Source organism: Drosophila grimshawi, unplaced genomic scaffold, assembly GCF_018153295.1.
Source record: "Drosophila grimshawi isolate 15287-2541.00 unplaced genomic scaffold, ASM1815329v1 contig_44, whole genome shotgun sequence".
Classification (NCBI taxonomy): domain Eukaryota; kingdom Metazoa; phylum Arthropoda; class Insecta; order Diptera; family Drosophilidae; genus Drosophila; species Drosophila grimshawi.
This window is the reverse complement of record NW_025063240.1, coordinates 16,014,135-16,030,789: the sequence shown is the minus strand read 5'-3', so window position 1 is coordinate 16,030,789 and position 16,655 is coordinate 16,014,135. Positions and strand designations below refer to the sequence as shown.

General features: G+C 37.8%; 1 protein-coding gene across 1 annotated transcript in view; it reads left to right on the top strand.

The window, feature by feature from the left end:
• LOC6557840 (homeodomain-interacting protein kinase 2) overlaps positions 1-7,497 on the top strand; it is a 34,851-nt gene extending 27,354 nt beyond the window's left edge. Inside the window, exons 3-12 of the mRNA XM_043215379.1 lie at positions 1,743-2,014; positions 2,073-2,393; positions 2,469-3,220; positions 3,283-3,876; positions 3,954-4,183; positions 4,254-4,696; positions 4,769-4,894; positions 5,471-5,975; positions 6,081-6,979; positions 7,325-7,497. Of these exons, the coding sequence (XP_043071314.1) occupies positions 1,743-2,014; positions 2,073-2,393; positions 2,469-3,220; positions 3,283-3,876; positions 3,954-4,183; positions 4,254-4,696; positions 4,769-4,894; positions 5,471-5,975; positions 6,081-6,979; positions 7,325-7,468 (4,286 nt within the window). The 3' untranslated portion in view covers positions 7,469-7,497. The remainder of the gene's footprint in view (positions 1-1,742; positions 2,015-2,072; positions 2,394-2,468; positions 3,221-3,282; positions 3,877-3,953; positions 4,184-4,253; positions 4,697-4,768; positions 4,895-5,470; positions 5,976-6,080; positions 6,980-7,324) is intronic.
• Positions 7,498-16,655: the final 9,158 nt, after the last annotated feature.

The following is a 16,655-nucleotide window of genomic DNA, read 5'->3' as shown; positions in this document are numbered from 1 at the left end:
TGTATGTTTGGCATCCGGCTTCCTCTTGAGCTATTTTTGCAGTCCCTGGCAAGAGGGTATTACGACTTTGTCCTTAAGTTGGTGAACCTTTTAAGTAGACTTTCCCGATCCGAGAAGAATATATTTATATTATGGATTAGCATCCTTATACGAGTTGATCTAGCTATATCCTTGCTGAAATTGTGAATCGGTCGAAAGATGAGTTCTTATACGATTAAGATATCTTAAAAATCACTCAACAGTTATGCTCCTACCCCATTTGGACATCGTATCATCAACATCAAAGCACTAGATCATTCTGTATCGTTCTGAAAGGGTATTTACTATTCGTTGTGCCCAAGAAAGTCGTTGTTTTCTTGTTAAGTCAATTCGTATCGAATGTCCTCTGACGCAAATTAATTAAATAATATAATAGACTTGCGTGTGGGCGGGGCAGGGGGGGAGGGGTGAGGACTGTTGTGGGGCAGAGCCCACTTAACCAGTTCTAAATTTAGTTGCCGATTACAAAGTGAACTCTGCTGGCTGCGCCACAATGCGACAATTATGGACAATGAAATAAAGGCGAATGCAAATGAAATGCTATATCTGAGTTAAATTGTTTGTGTTTAGCACACAGTGTTTAGTCCTTTTTTACCTTCGGGTATTCTTCTCGCAAATTGGGCAATTTATAAGCAATGTCCTTTGACCATTATATACTTAACATATTTGAGTGGGATTTTTATGAGTGGAATTCGGTTTGCCGTGTAAAAATAAAATCATAAAAGACATGCTAAATATATAAATAATGAAAGGGTAGATTCCAACGAAATGCTTAAAGGCCCCACGCCTAAGGATATTTTGTAAAAGGATGTCTCTTAGGTAACAATTTTGTATTGTATTTAAAGAGTCCTTAAAGTTTTCTTCTTTAACTAGAATATGGAATCACAACTTTTTTAAATCTGTCTTCCCTTTGAGGATTTCCATTTTGAAATGAATCTAGGAATAATATCTTAGCAGGCTCTGAATGTATGCCCAAAAATTTGATCTAATATTGAAAAATGTGCTTATACGCAACAAACAAAGCTGGCGCTTTTAATATTTCGAGTTATATATATATATCTGAGTATATATGATGTATACATTGAAAGATATTTAACGATTCGTACCTGAAGCAAACCAAGATGACTTTTGTACACCTGCAACAATGGTACTACATCTTCCGAGGTAATAATTGTTGTTGTTGACAGTGCCTCCTTTTCCTTTTCCTTATTGCAATTGCATTCTTCTTTGTTTGTTGCTGTTGTTGTTGTCGTTGTCGTCTTAATCTTAGCCATAATATTTGTTTTGTAATTATACAAATGTTGCCATTTGCTCTGTGCTTTTGTGTTTGAATTGGCCAAAATGTGACTCGCCATTTTTGTCGCCACTTTCTTTGTCAGCGTGTTGACAAGTTCAACGCTGAGTGTTGATATCTATATATACATCTATATCTATATCTATATGTATCTTTCATATGCTATATCTGACTTTGTCCGATTGCAGCGCAAACTGTGCATTGTAAAATTGCCTGTTGAGCTGTGCTGAGCACAGTTGCCTCAGGAGAATTATATTTACAAATACAAATATATATTTATATCTTCTTGATAAGTCACCAAATGATATCCTTAGTAATTAGGCGTTTACTCAGGCGAGGTAAAAGTTTTTGTTTTTGATTGACTTGCAACCAAAAGTAAGCAACATTTTGTTATCGTTATTTTGTGCAGATTGCGATTGCGGCTGCGTGGACACGTACAACGGCAGCAGCGGAGGCGGCGGCAGCAGCAGCGTTGAGGTGCGGCACGGCCAGGCGCAGGAAGTGGCAGCCATCCAAAACGTAGTGAACAGCAGCAGCCTCAAGACGGCGCACGCAAAGGTCGCCACATCGGGGGGGCATGCAAATACGCAACCCCCCAGCAAACGGTCCAGCAGCGGCGCCGATGGTGACTATCAATTGGTCCAGCACGAGGTGCTCTATTCCCTCTCAGCTGAATATGAGGCAAGTATACCAGAATTCATTGGTCTGGATTAATCTAATACGCTTCGATCTCGTTTAGGTTCTGGAGTTTTTGGGTCGCGGCACCTTTGGCCAGGTGGTCAAGTGTTGGAAGCGCGGCACCTCCGAAATTGTTGCCATTAAGATACTGAAGAATCATCCATCGTATGCGCGACAGGGTCAGATCGAGGTGTCCATATTGTCGCGTCTGAGTCAGGAGAATGCGGACGAGTTTAATTTTGTGCGTGCATTCGAATGCTTTCAGCACAAGAATCACACCTGCCTCGTCTTTGAGATGCTCGAACAGAATCTCTATGATTTTCTCAAGCAGAACAAATTCTCACCGCTGCCTCTAAAATATATACGTCCCATTCTGGAGCAGGTATGAATATCAAATGAGAGATTGAATCTCCAGAAGCTCTAATCTCTAATTCTCCTTGTCGTTGTTCGTTTGCAGGTGCTGACTGCCCTGTTGAAGCTGAAACAACTGGGCCTGATTCACGCCGATTTGAAGCCGGAGAACATAATGCTGGTCGATCCGGTGCGTCAGCCGTATCGCGTTAAGGTCATCGATTTTGGCAGCGCCTCTCATGTGAGCAAAACCGTCTGCAATACGTATCTGCAATCGCGCTATTATCGCGCACCCGAAATCATCTTGGGTCTGCCCTTCTGTGAGGCCATCGATATGTGGTCGCTGGGCTGTGTGGTCGCCGAACTCTTTCTCGGCTGGCCACTGTATCCGGGCAGCTCGGAGTTCGATCAGATACGGTATATATCGCAAACACAGGGTCTGCCCACGGAGCATATGTTGAATAGCGCCTCGAAGACGTCCAAGTTCTTTTATCGTGATGTGGACTCCACGTATCCGTTCTGGCGTCTGAAGACCACAGAGGAGCACGAGGCGGAGACGAACACAAAGAGCAAGGAGGCACGCAAATATATATTCAATTGTCTGGATGATATTGGGCAGGTGAATGTGCCAACGGATCTGGAGGGTGGTCAACTGCTGGCCGAGAAGACGGATCGACGGGAATTCATTGATCTGCTCAAGCGTATGCTAACCATTGATCAGGAGCGACGCTTAACCCCAACGGAGGCACTGAATCACAGCTTCACGAGGCTCACCCATCTGGTTGATTATGTGTATTGCAACAATGTGAAGGCCTCTGTCCAAATGATGGAGGTGTGTCGTCGCGGCGACTTCCACACGTGAGTTGATCAGTACATTTTTGAATATATATTTTTTTATTTAATGATTCTTTTTGTTGCAGTGTACAACCAGCACCGACGCTGGTCACTAACTTTGTGCCGAGCAGCACCGAGAACATGACCTTCACCATCAACAATCAGCTGACCAGTCAGGTGCAGCGTTTGGTGCGCGATGGCCGCCCCCTGGCCTATGAGGGCCTCTACCAGATCTATGGTGGTCGCAATGTGGCCCGGCAATATCCGCAGGCGCGCACCGATACGTTCCAGCACCAGCTGGTGTCGAACATACTCTGTCCGCCATCGTATCAGGCGATGCCCAGTCCCACCAAGCATGTTGTTGTGGGCAGTGCCACAATGCAGCCGCCGCTGCAGGTGCCGCCACAGCAGTATGTTAATGTGCCTGTGCCCGTCTCGATGGTGGAGCCCAGTTCGGGTCAGCGCATGTTGCTCACCAATCGTGTGCAGGCCAGTGGCGTTGCCTGGCCCCAAACCGGACGACAAATGGCTCTGGTGCCATCGTGGCCACAACAGGCGCCGGCGCATTCGCTAATTGTTGACTCAACGCCGCTGTTCAATGTGGAGGAGATCTATCCCAAGCATCATCTCAACTTGCCGCGCAACGATCTCAAGAAGGAGTCGCCGGCTCATCATTTAGCGTGCGTACTACACAAATTAATCTTTTAATGTTTTAATTAATGTTAGTTTAATTAATTATTTGTATGCTTAACAATAGCAAGGGCAACTCTTATCGTGTGCCGCGTCACGAGAAGAAGGAACACCAGCAGTTGTCGCCGGTTAAGAAGCGCGTCAAGGAGAGTTCGCCGCCGCATCAGCAGCGCTATCAGCGTGCCGCTCATGTCTCGCCACAGTATCATGCCCATCACAATTGCAACTATGGCGGTGGCTATGGCGCCGTCAATGCTGGTCCCGTTGTGGCCAGTTCGGCCTCATCCGCATCCAACAGTGAGTTGAACTCGGCTTGTTACCCAATTCGAATAGCTATGATATTAATCCTTTTATTGTCTTCCTTTAGATATTATCAATGCGAGTAGCAGCAGCTCATCGAGTTCGCATCATAATCATGCGCCCGTGGCACATGCCCCGCACGGTGGCAGCAGCAGCAGCAGCAGTGGCGGTCCCTACAACATTGTTGGCCATCACATTGTGGTCAACAATTGTAGCGGTGGTGGCGCCGCAGTGGGTTATCATGCCAACAGCCAGCCGCCGTTGCATGCACACCAGCAGCCGCATGTGAAGCAGCCGACGATCACCATCCATGACACGCCCTCGCCGACGGCAGTTGTGGGTGATGTCATTACCATATCGGACAGTGAGGACGAAGGCGCCGATGGACCACCGGCAACAGCAGTAGCAGCAAATGCTGTGGCGCCGATCAAGCAGCGAGCCCATGCTCATGCCCAGTCGCAGACGAGCAGCAGCCTGATGCAACAGCATCAACATCAACAGCAGCAGCAGCAGCAGCAGCAACAACATCCACAGCAACAACAGCAGCAACAGCAACAACAGCAACATCATCATCCACAACAGCAGCAGCAGCAGCAACAACACTCGAGCAGCAATTCATCCAGTTCGTTACATTGTCGCAGCAGTGCACAACCGTTGCATGTGTCGCACACTCAGCAACAGCAGCAGCAGCAGCAACAGCAGCAGGCGGTTAATTATGGTAATGCTCACAGTTCCATGTCCATCAGCTCCTCCTCCGCCAATGCCAGCAGCGGCAGCAGTAATCGTTTGGCCAGCAAATGTAGCAGCCAGCTGGGCGGCAGCGGAGCTAGTCATCATAGCCATCATAGTCACCATAGTCACCATAGTCACCACCACCACCATAACCACAACCACAGCCAACAACAACAACAGCAAAATCAGCACCATCATGGCAGCAGCAGCAACAACAGCAGCAGCAGCAGCAGCAGCAACGGCAACAGCAACAGTAGCAGTAATAATAACAGTAACAGTAACAATAACAGTAACATTAACAGTAACAGTAGCAGTCAGCAGTTGCCGCCGCCGCCGCCAAACCACAGTAGCAGTAGCAGTAGCAGTAACAGTAGCAATAATCATCATCATCATCATACAGCGTCTCTATCGTCGTCGTCGTCGTCGTCGATGGGCGGAAGCGGAAGTGGAAATGGATTTGGTGCTGCTGTCGTCCTCGACAACAACTGCTCGCTGCAGCCACAACAGCAACATCAGCAACAGCAGCAGCAGCAGCAGCAACAACAGCACCAGCAGCAGCAACAGCAACAGCATTGCTTTCAGCCAAGCAACAACAACAACAATCACAGTCATCACAACACCAATTCCAATTCTGCTTCCACTTCCAACCAACAACAACAACAACCACATCACCATAACCATCATAGTCTTCAGCTTAACAACGCCCCCCATTCCATATCCAGCACAACAAGCACACAATTTAGCACACCCATCTCCCTCTCATCCTCATCCGCCTGTCTCACTCAGCCACCTGTCTCTCTGCCCGTTCCCGTCCCCGTCTCTGCCCCAGCGCCACTGCCCCTGCCCTTGCCCTTACCGCTGCCCTTGCCACCCCCGTCCACAACTCAGTCGCATCTCAGTCGTCATAAGCCAACGCAACAACACGTCCATCTAGTAATTCCATGCGTTACCGTAGGTGATCACGATCCGGAGGATGCACGACGACGCCATCATGCCGCCGCCGCGGCCGCCCTCTCTGTTGTGTCCAGCGGTGGAAGTCCCAAGCATCATCATCATCATCCGCATGCACATCATCAGCAGGTGCAGCCAGCCCAGCAGACGCCGCACTATCAGCCACAGCCCCAACCACAACCCCAGCCGCAGCTCCAACAACAGCAGCAACAACAGCAGCAGCAACAACAGCAGCAGCAGCAGCAGCAGCAGCAGCAGCAGCAACAACAACAACAACAACAACAACAACAACAACAACCGCAGCCAAATATTAAATATGAACCGGGTCAATCGCAAAAGAAGCGCATTTTGGCCATGGCCCAAAGCGAGTGCAACTATCAGCCGCAGCCACAGCAGGTGCAGATACAAGTACAGCAACAGCAGCAGCCACCGCCACCGCCCGTCGTCAGTTTGCCGCATATACCCACTAAGCAGGAACCACCCGAGTTCTATCCGGAATACGCACAGCAGCCGCCGCCGCCGCAACAACAACAGCAACAACAGTTACAATTGGAAACGAAGCGCAGCTCGTGGGCAGCCAGTTCGGGCAGTGTTTCGGCAATGCCACTAGCACATCCCAAGCGGGAGGCACCCTCTGTGGCGCCCGTTAGCTATGTGGCACCGGCTGTGGCGCCACCACTCGCCCACTCGAAGAGCGGCTCGAGCTCCGCGTCGTCATCGATTAGTGCTGCGGCCGCTGCAGCGGCAGCTGCTGCTGCTGCCGCCAGCGTGGGTCCACCATCGTGGGGTGCACCGCAAGTGTATCGCCAGCCATCGCAGCCGCCACCGGCAACGATTGCGGCTGTGGCACCATCAGCGGTTGCACCGCCGCCGCATCATCATCACAGCAGCCACAGCCACAGTCATCATCATCATCATCAGGCGGGCACGCCGCTGGGCGGCTCACCCTCATCGACAGCGGCTGCGGCCATGCTGCAAACGGATATCTACGCCCAGGGCGACATGTATCGCCGTCCCACGGTCTATGTGTCCCAGGCGGCGCCGACGTATGCCTATGCGAACCGAGCGGTGGTTGCACCGCCGCCAGCACACAACAGCTCCAGTCGCCAGGTGGGTGCTAGGCACTATTTCCATTTGATTTTCAATTGTACAAGCCTTCTGTAGTTGAACTGCCTTTAATTATAATTATATTTCTTATTCAATTACCAAATTGCCCATTGAGAGTAATTAGTAAAGAGAGTATTTATTAAAGTTATAATTATAATCTTTCATTTAGTTTTTAATTACAATTTTATTTGTTATTCAATTACCAAAAAGTTATCAGTAATTATTAAAGCTCTAATTACTATCGATCATTTAGCTTTTAACTATTAGTAGTTACTTTGATAATTAAAAGTAATTAATTAGTAATTCCTCTCATTAAAATTTTTAACAATCTTTCGTCTAATTTGAAAGGTGATACCATCGCATCCGCTGCCGGCACACATACAGATACCGACGCAGTATAGCCAATTTGGACCGTTGAGTCCCGCCCAGGTAGCTGCCAGCAAGCATGCGGCGCACTTTGCGCCCGCCAACATATGGTATGGTGCTGAGTAGCTTGCAGAGGGTTGAACGAGGGTTGACGAGGATTGACGATTGCCAGAGGCCACCAACTGACCACCACCACCACCACCACCATCACTGACTATACAGCAACAACACCACAGCCCCACCATATTATAACCACCACCAATCACCACTCTCTCTGTCCACACAGCCTCGAACTTGATTGATTGATGATTGATTGATGCTCGAGTGAGTCGATAATCCCAGATTGATGGCCTAAAAGCAAATTGCAAAAGGCGACAATTTGAAAACTTAATTTATTTGCAGCTAAAGAACATAATTATTAATTCAAATCCCTTTTGTTTGCAACACAATTTAGATCTTTAATGGCCTCGGCTGATGGCGGCAACACTCCAAACAGCAGCAGCAGCAACAACAATAAGCTTAACGGCAACAGCAGCAGCAACAACAACAACAACATCAATGCGGAGGATCAGGATTTGCAGCAGTTGCAGCTAACGCAATGCTGGTGGTTTATGATGCTCATGCAACAAAGCATTATACAGCATAACAGCAGCATTTTGCACGATTCAGCAACAACAACAACAACAGCAGCAGCAACAACAACAACAACAGAACCAACAACAACAAGCAACACAAATGTGAAATGCAGCAACAACATTAAAAGTCGCCGCAAACGTTGATAACTCGTCCGCCCCCTGTCCCCACCCACAAACTGCAATTTTTTTAATAACGTCAATCCTCAAAGAGATTGTCGATTGTTTCATAATTCACTTCTGAATTATGAATTTTGTTTGTTTTTTTTTTTTTTAAGAAAAATGTAAAGCATTTTGTACACGCAGCTTGAAGTGTAAAGTGCTTAATTTTATATACACATAAGTAATGAACACACACACAAAACACACACACTTACAAATACAGACTTTGCTAAGATAAAAACAACAACAACAAAATAGGCGCAACACTTTCTATATACAAATTTTGAAGTTTACTCAAAAACTAAAGCGTTTCATTAAATGTGTGTTGTATATTTTTTATTAGAAATTCTAAGTACATACGTATATATATATATATATATATATATATATATATATATATATATGCAGATACACACATAACTATGATAAATATGTATTCTATATTACGATACGCCTAAGTACTACATGCATAATACATATGTAAAACTTAACCTAACTAACTCTAATACTATGAATACTACTATTATTATATATACAACAAACAAACAAATAATGCAAAAATTACAAACTTAATGCAACATGTTATTGTACACAACAACAACAACAACAGCAACAACAAAACAACACCAATAACAAAAGCAGCAGCAGCAACCGCAAAAAAAAAACGTAGTGCAAAAGTTATAGCAACTTTTTTTTAGACTCTTTTTAGCAAGTACCTCAAGAGAAAAAAGTAAAAAAAAAAAACGAAAAACAAAATATGCAACAACAAAAACACCACGAAGCAGCCACAGCAGCAGCAACAAACAAACAAAATAATGTTATGCAAAATTGCCTTTTACAAACAACAAAATAAATAAATAACAAAAAAAAAAAACATTAAAATAAAATAGTGTATACAAAAAAACACAAAAAAAAAAAACAAATTAGTGAGATAATCATAAACTACAAAATGATATATAATACCGCAAAAACCTTACTAGCAAACAAAGCAGAACATATATTAACAATATTGTAGGAAACCCTAGCGATATCTGAATATAACTGATAACTGAACATGCGATATATTGTAGCTAATAAACATAGAATTATACAGATTTTTTTTCGTTTTTAACAACAATATACACAACAATATACACAACATATACAAACATAAAAAGCCCACTCTCATAGAACTTACAAAATAAGTTGACCCACAAACAGAGGAATTATAATACTTCTGGGGATTTGTACAAAAGAATATAACAAAAATTAGATGCATTGTATTTAGCGATAACTAACTATTAATAATGGATTTTAAAATCAAGATTAGATATCAGGTCAGTTGTGGTATAAGACACCAACAAGCAAATTATATATATATACATATATATATATATATATATATATTGCGTCATATACTTATTAACATCGCTTCGATTTTAGTCCGTGTAGCATGTTCATTATTTACTCCTCCTCTAAAACGATAAGATTCTTTGTATTTGTGTTTAGTTCTCTTCTCTTCCATGCATAACAGACTCTGCGTTTAAGTCCTTGTCTTGTTTACTAAGGGTTTCATATGAATTTTCAAAAGGATATTGAGTAGAATAACTGAGAGAGAAACGAAAATAAACCATTTGAGGGAATGTTCACTAAAGTACAAAAAGGCAAGCAATCTAGCAATAATTGAAAAGAGTTATAGGCTTTTAACACATTTCTAATTTCTAATTTAGCTGTATTTCTATTTCTATTTCTATTTGTATTTTTATGCTGTGTGTGCGCGTATTTAATCAATATTTTTCTGTTTTATTGGTTTTTTTTTGTCTTGTAATCAAACGCAGAGATTTTCGTTCTTATAAACCACTTCGATACTTTTCTAACTTAGTGTGTATGTATTGTACTATAAAAAGGACGGTTTTGGGAATTGTATGAAACCGTTGCTAACTATATGCTATAAACCTTATGCTACACATACTATATACACATATGATACATGATATATACTACTATCTACCTAAATACATATTAAATAATGTTCTTGTTAATTAGGTTTCTTAACGTATTTTGTAGTTAGCTGTAACTTTGTCGCTATTCCTTCTTTTTTTTCTTTTTTGTGAACATTTTTTTGTAGTGTTTAGAACTGTGGGCACTTCCTATTATGATACTAAAAGAAATACATACGTGTTTAACCCAACAACAATCCACACACACACACACAAACTATACTCACATACACACACACACACACACGTTTTAATGTACCAGTTTAAATGGTGAACAGAGAATTCGTCTTATTATTATTATTATCATTATTGTAATTATTGATAGAGTTAAAAAATCGAAACTTATGATTCGAAAATAACGCATGAATATATGATAATTAATCAGCTGTGCACTAAATAATTGTAACAAAACAACAAACAAATTATACATACATCTATAATTCTATATATATATATATATATATGTATATATATATATTGCAACATGAAATGCAACAAGATCTATTTGAAAGTCTAGCATATAATTATTGTGATGTAGTTTTTAAAAATCGATGCAAAACACAAATTGAAATTGTCGTCGGAATTTTTGTCCTTGTCGTAATTTAGCCAGTAAATGAAATTAACAAACGCAAACAAATTACAAATTACTAATTAATTCTATGTTTAATCAGTACCGTTTAGCAATGCGGCTTATGAATACAACTAATAATAATAATAATAATAATATTAATCTTAAAAATTATATATGTTAACTATTTAGTACGCAAAACAAACAAATGACTAAGCAAAAAGGCAAAATAAGAAAGAAAATATTTAATTTTTATTCTGAACGGTTTTCATTTCTCCAAAAAAAAAAAAAAAACAACTTGAAATATCAACATTTTTGTAGTAGAAACTAATGGAACGTTTAATTAGCAACTTTAGGCGTGAATTAAGAAACGTTAGTGTTGTGACTATAACGATTAATCGTACATACTTACAAACAAACAAACAAACAAACATATATATACGCGATAAGGGATCCGTAGACTAGAGATCTAGCTATGTAGGAGATCGTGATGGGTATGGATTTATGAATGATGGTTGATCACATATTTATATATGTATATGTATGTATATATATATATATATTTTGTGTTTTAAATCACAACAACAACAAGAGGAACAAGAACAGCTAACAGCTAACTATTGTGTGGCAAGTGAATTCAAGTCAAAAGCGAAATTTCGCTTGCCTTTTGTGTTTTTCATTTTTAAATAGTTTTTGTTGTTGGTTTTTTCTTCTTAGAGATCAAAGTCGAGTAATTAAGCTTAACGGCATTAAAGAAATTTTATGGACCATTAATAAAGGAAACTACAACAACCACAACAAGAACAAGAAGAAGAATAACAATTTGTTGTATCAAAGCGATAAACAAAGAAAACAAGTCTTTCTAACCTAAGCGTTTGATGTTTGTGTGTAGAAGCGAAAAGTGCTTGCAACTTGTTTATTTAATTGTTTTCCTTTCTTTTAATATATACATATATGTATATATATATATAAATCACATACACATATATATATATTAGTAATTAACTAAAATATTATTAAAACTGAACAAGTTAAAAGATAATAAACTTTTCAATTTCTACTCAATGTTTTTAGAGAAGCAACCAGATAAATCAAGAACGCTTTAAATGTAACAAAAACGAAACGTTAATAGACTTAAACAACAACAAAAACAAAAACATCAAAAATTAATATATATATTTATGTATATATATATATTAATAACACTCACTAACTAAACAGATACACAGACACATACACACACACAGAATCAGACATAGACATATAAATATATATATGCATAAATCGTTTTGTATTGTAAGAGAAGTACATTTTAAAATAACAATGTTTTAACTGTGTAGCCTTGAAATTAATTTACAAACGAACTTCAAATACTATATGTACTATAAATATATATATATATATAGATATCTATATCTATACTTAATATATATGATCGATCGGTGTTTATTACGTACAATATTTCAATGTACTTCAATGATTAATAATATAGTTGATTTGTCTTTATTTTCTTATCATATCTTATAAATTTGTTTAACTTTTACTTTGTGACTTTTGAATTGTATTTTACACACTGATACACACACACACACACACGCATAATTTTTTATATTGTATACCATTTAAACATAGCCACAACAACATGCATATACCTACATAACTTACTATTATCATAAATGATTATAATATTTACTTATGTCCTAAATGCAAACCATACAAATACATATATATATATATTATTATCGAAAGCATAGCTCTTTGTGTTCTTTACTTTTTTGGTTTCTTCGATTTGTATTTCCTTTTCTTTTAGCAACTAGTTAAAATGTGAACAAGCTAATCAAAATACAAGTTTTAACAAAATCAAGAAGAACAACAACAAATACAACATATATCCCACCAAATTAATTTTAAATAATTGAATAGCTATACACAAAATAAAGGGGAAAAAACAACAACAATTAATAATTAATAGCTACTTACGTATGTATGTATTTATCACTAATTGTGCAATCTATGTGTATATACATATACATATATATATATCTGATAATTAGCATTACCTTTTAGTTTATGTGTTAGCTCATTAGAAACGGATGGATCGCAAACTTGTTTAGGGATAGAGTTTACTTTTACCTATTGAGGCCCTCTGGCTGCAGCTAAAAAAAAGAAAACCTTACACTTAATGTTTAGTTTAATGGGTAATCAGGTTTCTGTAGTTGCCAATAGATTGTTAATAATTTCAAAAAATGAAAGAATACTTCTATCCCATAACTACAGTGTATACAGCATGTATATATGTATGTTGGATCTAAGTTGGTTGACCAAATTCTCAAAGACGAACACTTAATGAGCTTTTATAAATAATTTGTCGCTTTGGAATGTGTTTCATACGCAAGTTATGTGCATTTATCAAGACAAACAAAAACAAGCAGAAGATAACCACAACAACAACAACAACAAAAACGAATACCAATAATTATTTATTAAGTATATATAGTGCTTGCCACGTATTAAATTTAATAATAATAGTACCAGTAGCTAGTGTTTTAAAACCAACAACATACAGTTTTGAAAAAACAAAAAACAAAAACCAACCGAACCAGACGAACAAATATTCACGGATTTGGATGGTTGTATTATTAAAAAAAAAATTGATTGAATGGATCGAAAGCGATTAGAAAATTTGACAAACGCTGACACACAAGATTGATAAGAACCCGTCCATTATTAGATTTTGTTCTTTTAAGAAACAAATAACGAGAACAACAACAACAACAACATATGAGGAATCGAATCACAAATTTAAAATTCGATTCGAAATTCGGCTCTACATATAAATAGTGACACACATAGTATATATATATATATATAATAGTAATTGTCGGCGGAATAAACTCTATTAGATTATATCATAGTTATATACACACTCTCTTCGTGTTTCTTTGACTTGAATCAATATTTGTATGAATAGAATAAATCTCAATTTCATTCAAACTAGCAGAAAAAAAAACACATTTAATTGATATTAGGTGTTTTAAAAATAATTGACAAAAACTAAGTACGATATATTTACATATATACATACATATACACACACATACACTTACACACACAATGCAAAATACAAATACATATTAAAACTAAACCCAAAAAACAAAAAAAGAATTAAAAATTAAAAACATATATACACTATATTTTATTAAATACGAAATATTTCGAAAGAATAAACATAACCAAAAGAAAAAAATGTTGATGTGTGAAATTTATAAGACTAGTATATTTCCTACCTAAAACCAAAACAAAAAGAAAGAAAAAAAAATCAGATTGAAACGATAACGAAAAACAAACCATATACGTTATAATGAGATCTATATATATATATATGATATAGACATATGATAAGTATGTATATGGTAATTAACTAGCAGCTAGAGCTGAAATCATACGCATTCTCACGAGTCTAACTAAGATACAGATATTGAACGGATATTGAATTTAAAAAAGCGTCTAACAAATTGAATCGTACCTTTTTGCTGATTTAAATGGGAAAATAGTATAACAACTAAAAACTAAAGTATATTAAATATATAGTATATACACATATATATGCATTAAAATCTCTTGTATTTAGTGTGATGGGTGATGCAAACCGTAATCGAAACAATATGTTTTAAAATATACATTAATATATATATAAATATATATATATTTAATAGCCAGTAACAAATGCAAATAGATGATGGCACTTTAATGGGATTTGCTTTTTATATGTATGTATACAGTATGTACTAGATATGTACTAGAGATAAATCACACAAATACATACATATATATATATATGTATATATATACATACATATGCATATGTATATTTATGTGTGTGTGTATGGGTGTATTTTTAGCATTAGTATCATCTTGCGCCGTTTCAAAATGAAGAATTTAAATATTTTTATATGCAAACTAAAATCGATAACAAATAGCCAATAGAGACCGTAGTTAAGGATATATGCTGATATCCTCTAGAAGGCATATTATATGTATTACAACAAAAACAGCAACAAGAAAAACAACAAGTTTAAACCAAAGAACGATAATCAAAGCGCGCACATAAGTATATACAATATATATATATATATATATATAGTATATACTACATAGGATTAGAGGACATGATGATTTCTTTATGGGCACCAAGTTTTATTCATACTCGATAATTATACATATATATAAATATATATGAATGTGTACGGTATTTACAAAGAACTTCTCCTTTTTATAGCATGTACCTCAGATTATTAAGTGTGCGATTTAAAATGTAAATTAGAGACGGAGTAAAGCGATTTTTTAGATTAGATAAGTGCATGGGTTAGACAACGAATTGCCGGGCAAATCGGGATTTAAGAAAAAAATATAAATATTGAACCTGTACATTCCCTGGGCCTTTCCCCCCCGCGTAAGCCAATTGCAAAGTTAAATTATATATACAATTATTTCGATCACCAACGATGCGGATGTGGATCCTTTTACTAATTTGTTGGATCGCCCGCCTGCTAATCATATAACATATATTGGATAAGGCAATTAAAGCGATCTAGTTTTTGTGTGCCGACTCACCTAACCAAAAAAAAAAAAATGAAACAAAAACAAAACAAAAACAAATCTTAAAACTAACACTTTTTTGTAACTATCGATGTGTACTGAATGTTTTTACTTGGTGTCCTTTTTGTAAACAAATGAGAGTCTTAATGTAAGCGTTCAAACGGAAATACTTATATCAAAAACCAAGCACACCGATACATTTAGCATGAATATGGAATATGAATATATATATATATATGTGTATATGATAAGCGAAATCTGAAAATTATTCAACAAACATATATATATGTGTATATATTAACTAACGAGTTATATCCATACATATATATATATATATATATATATATATATATATAGATTATCCAGATTTGCGTACCTTTTTAGGCAATTAATTCAATGTTATTTGCAAAGTCAGCATAAAATTGTGAATCGAATATAGAATACACTACAACAAGGATGCCCACCCCTTAACTCTTAGACGAGTGTATTGGAAGGGGGGAGGGCCATACGTATGTACACCGTCTCAAGACCAAACCAATTGTAACACAATGAGCCGCAAATTTGTATTTATATGTATAATTCCCAGAAGTAAAAACCTATAACAATCGAGTTCCGATTTCAAAGTAAAATAAAACAAAAAAAAAAAAAACACACACAGATACACGTTACATGCAACTTCTAGGAGTGTAGAAGATAAGAAGGCATTACATAAATGATAAAACCTAAACGCGTTTAGATAATTGATAATATTGATTAAGAACTTTTGACTTTTATGGCTGTTTAGAGATTTTATAATACATATACTAATGATATACATACTACTTACGATATAAACCGTACACTTTTCGTAAATTATTTACATAAATACATGTACTCAACACACACATACACACACACACACACACACACTTACACATGACGTATTGCCCATAGAAACTGCATATTTTGTAGCCTGTAGAATGCAGTGGATACTCTGGAAACAAAGAGTCCTGTGGGACAGCCCCAAAACTTAAACTCGATTTCTCTTAATATCTTTCTCTATGTGTGTCTCTTTCTCAATATCTCTCTCTGGCTTTCTCCGGTTTTCGATAAACTCTGGCATGATGAACCCCTCCCCTCCAATCGGCACTCTACTCTAGTTAGCCGGGAGTGTTTTTTGTAGCGTGTAGAGAGCAACAACAACAACAACAAAAAAATAAGAAAGAAAAAAGAACAAAAATGCAAAAAGCAAAAAACAAAAACAAACGAAAATTGTGAAATTTAGTGTCTTTACACTTTAAAGAGTATATACAAGAAAAAACTTAACTAAGTATAATTGAATGTAGTTGGCTATGGCGCCAATATTCGTATAAGCATCACTCACACACACACAC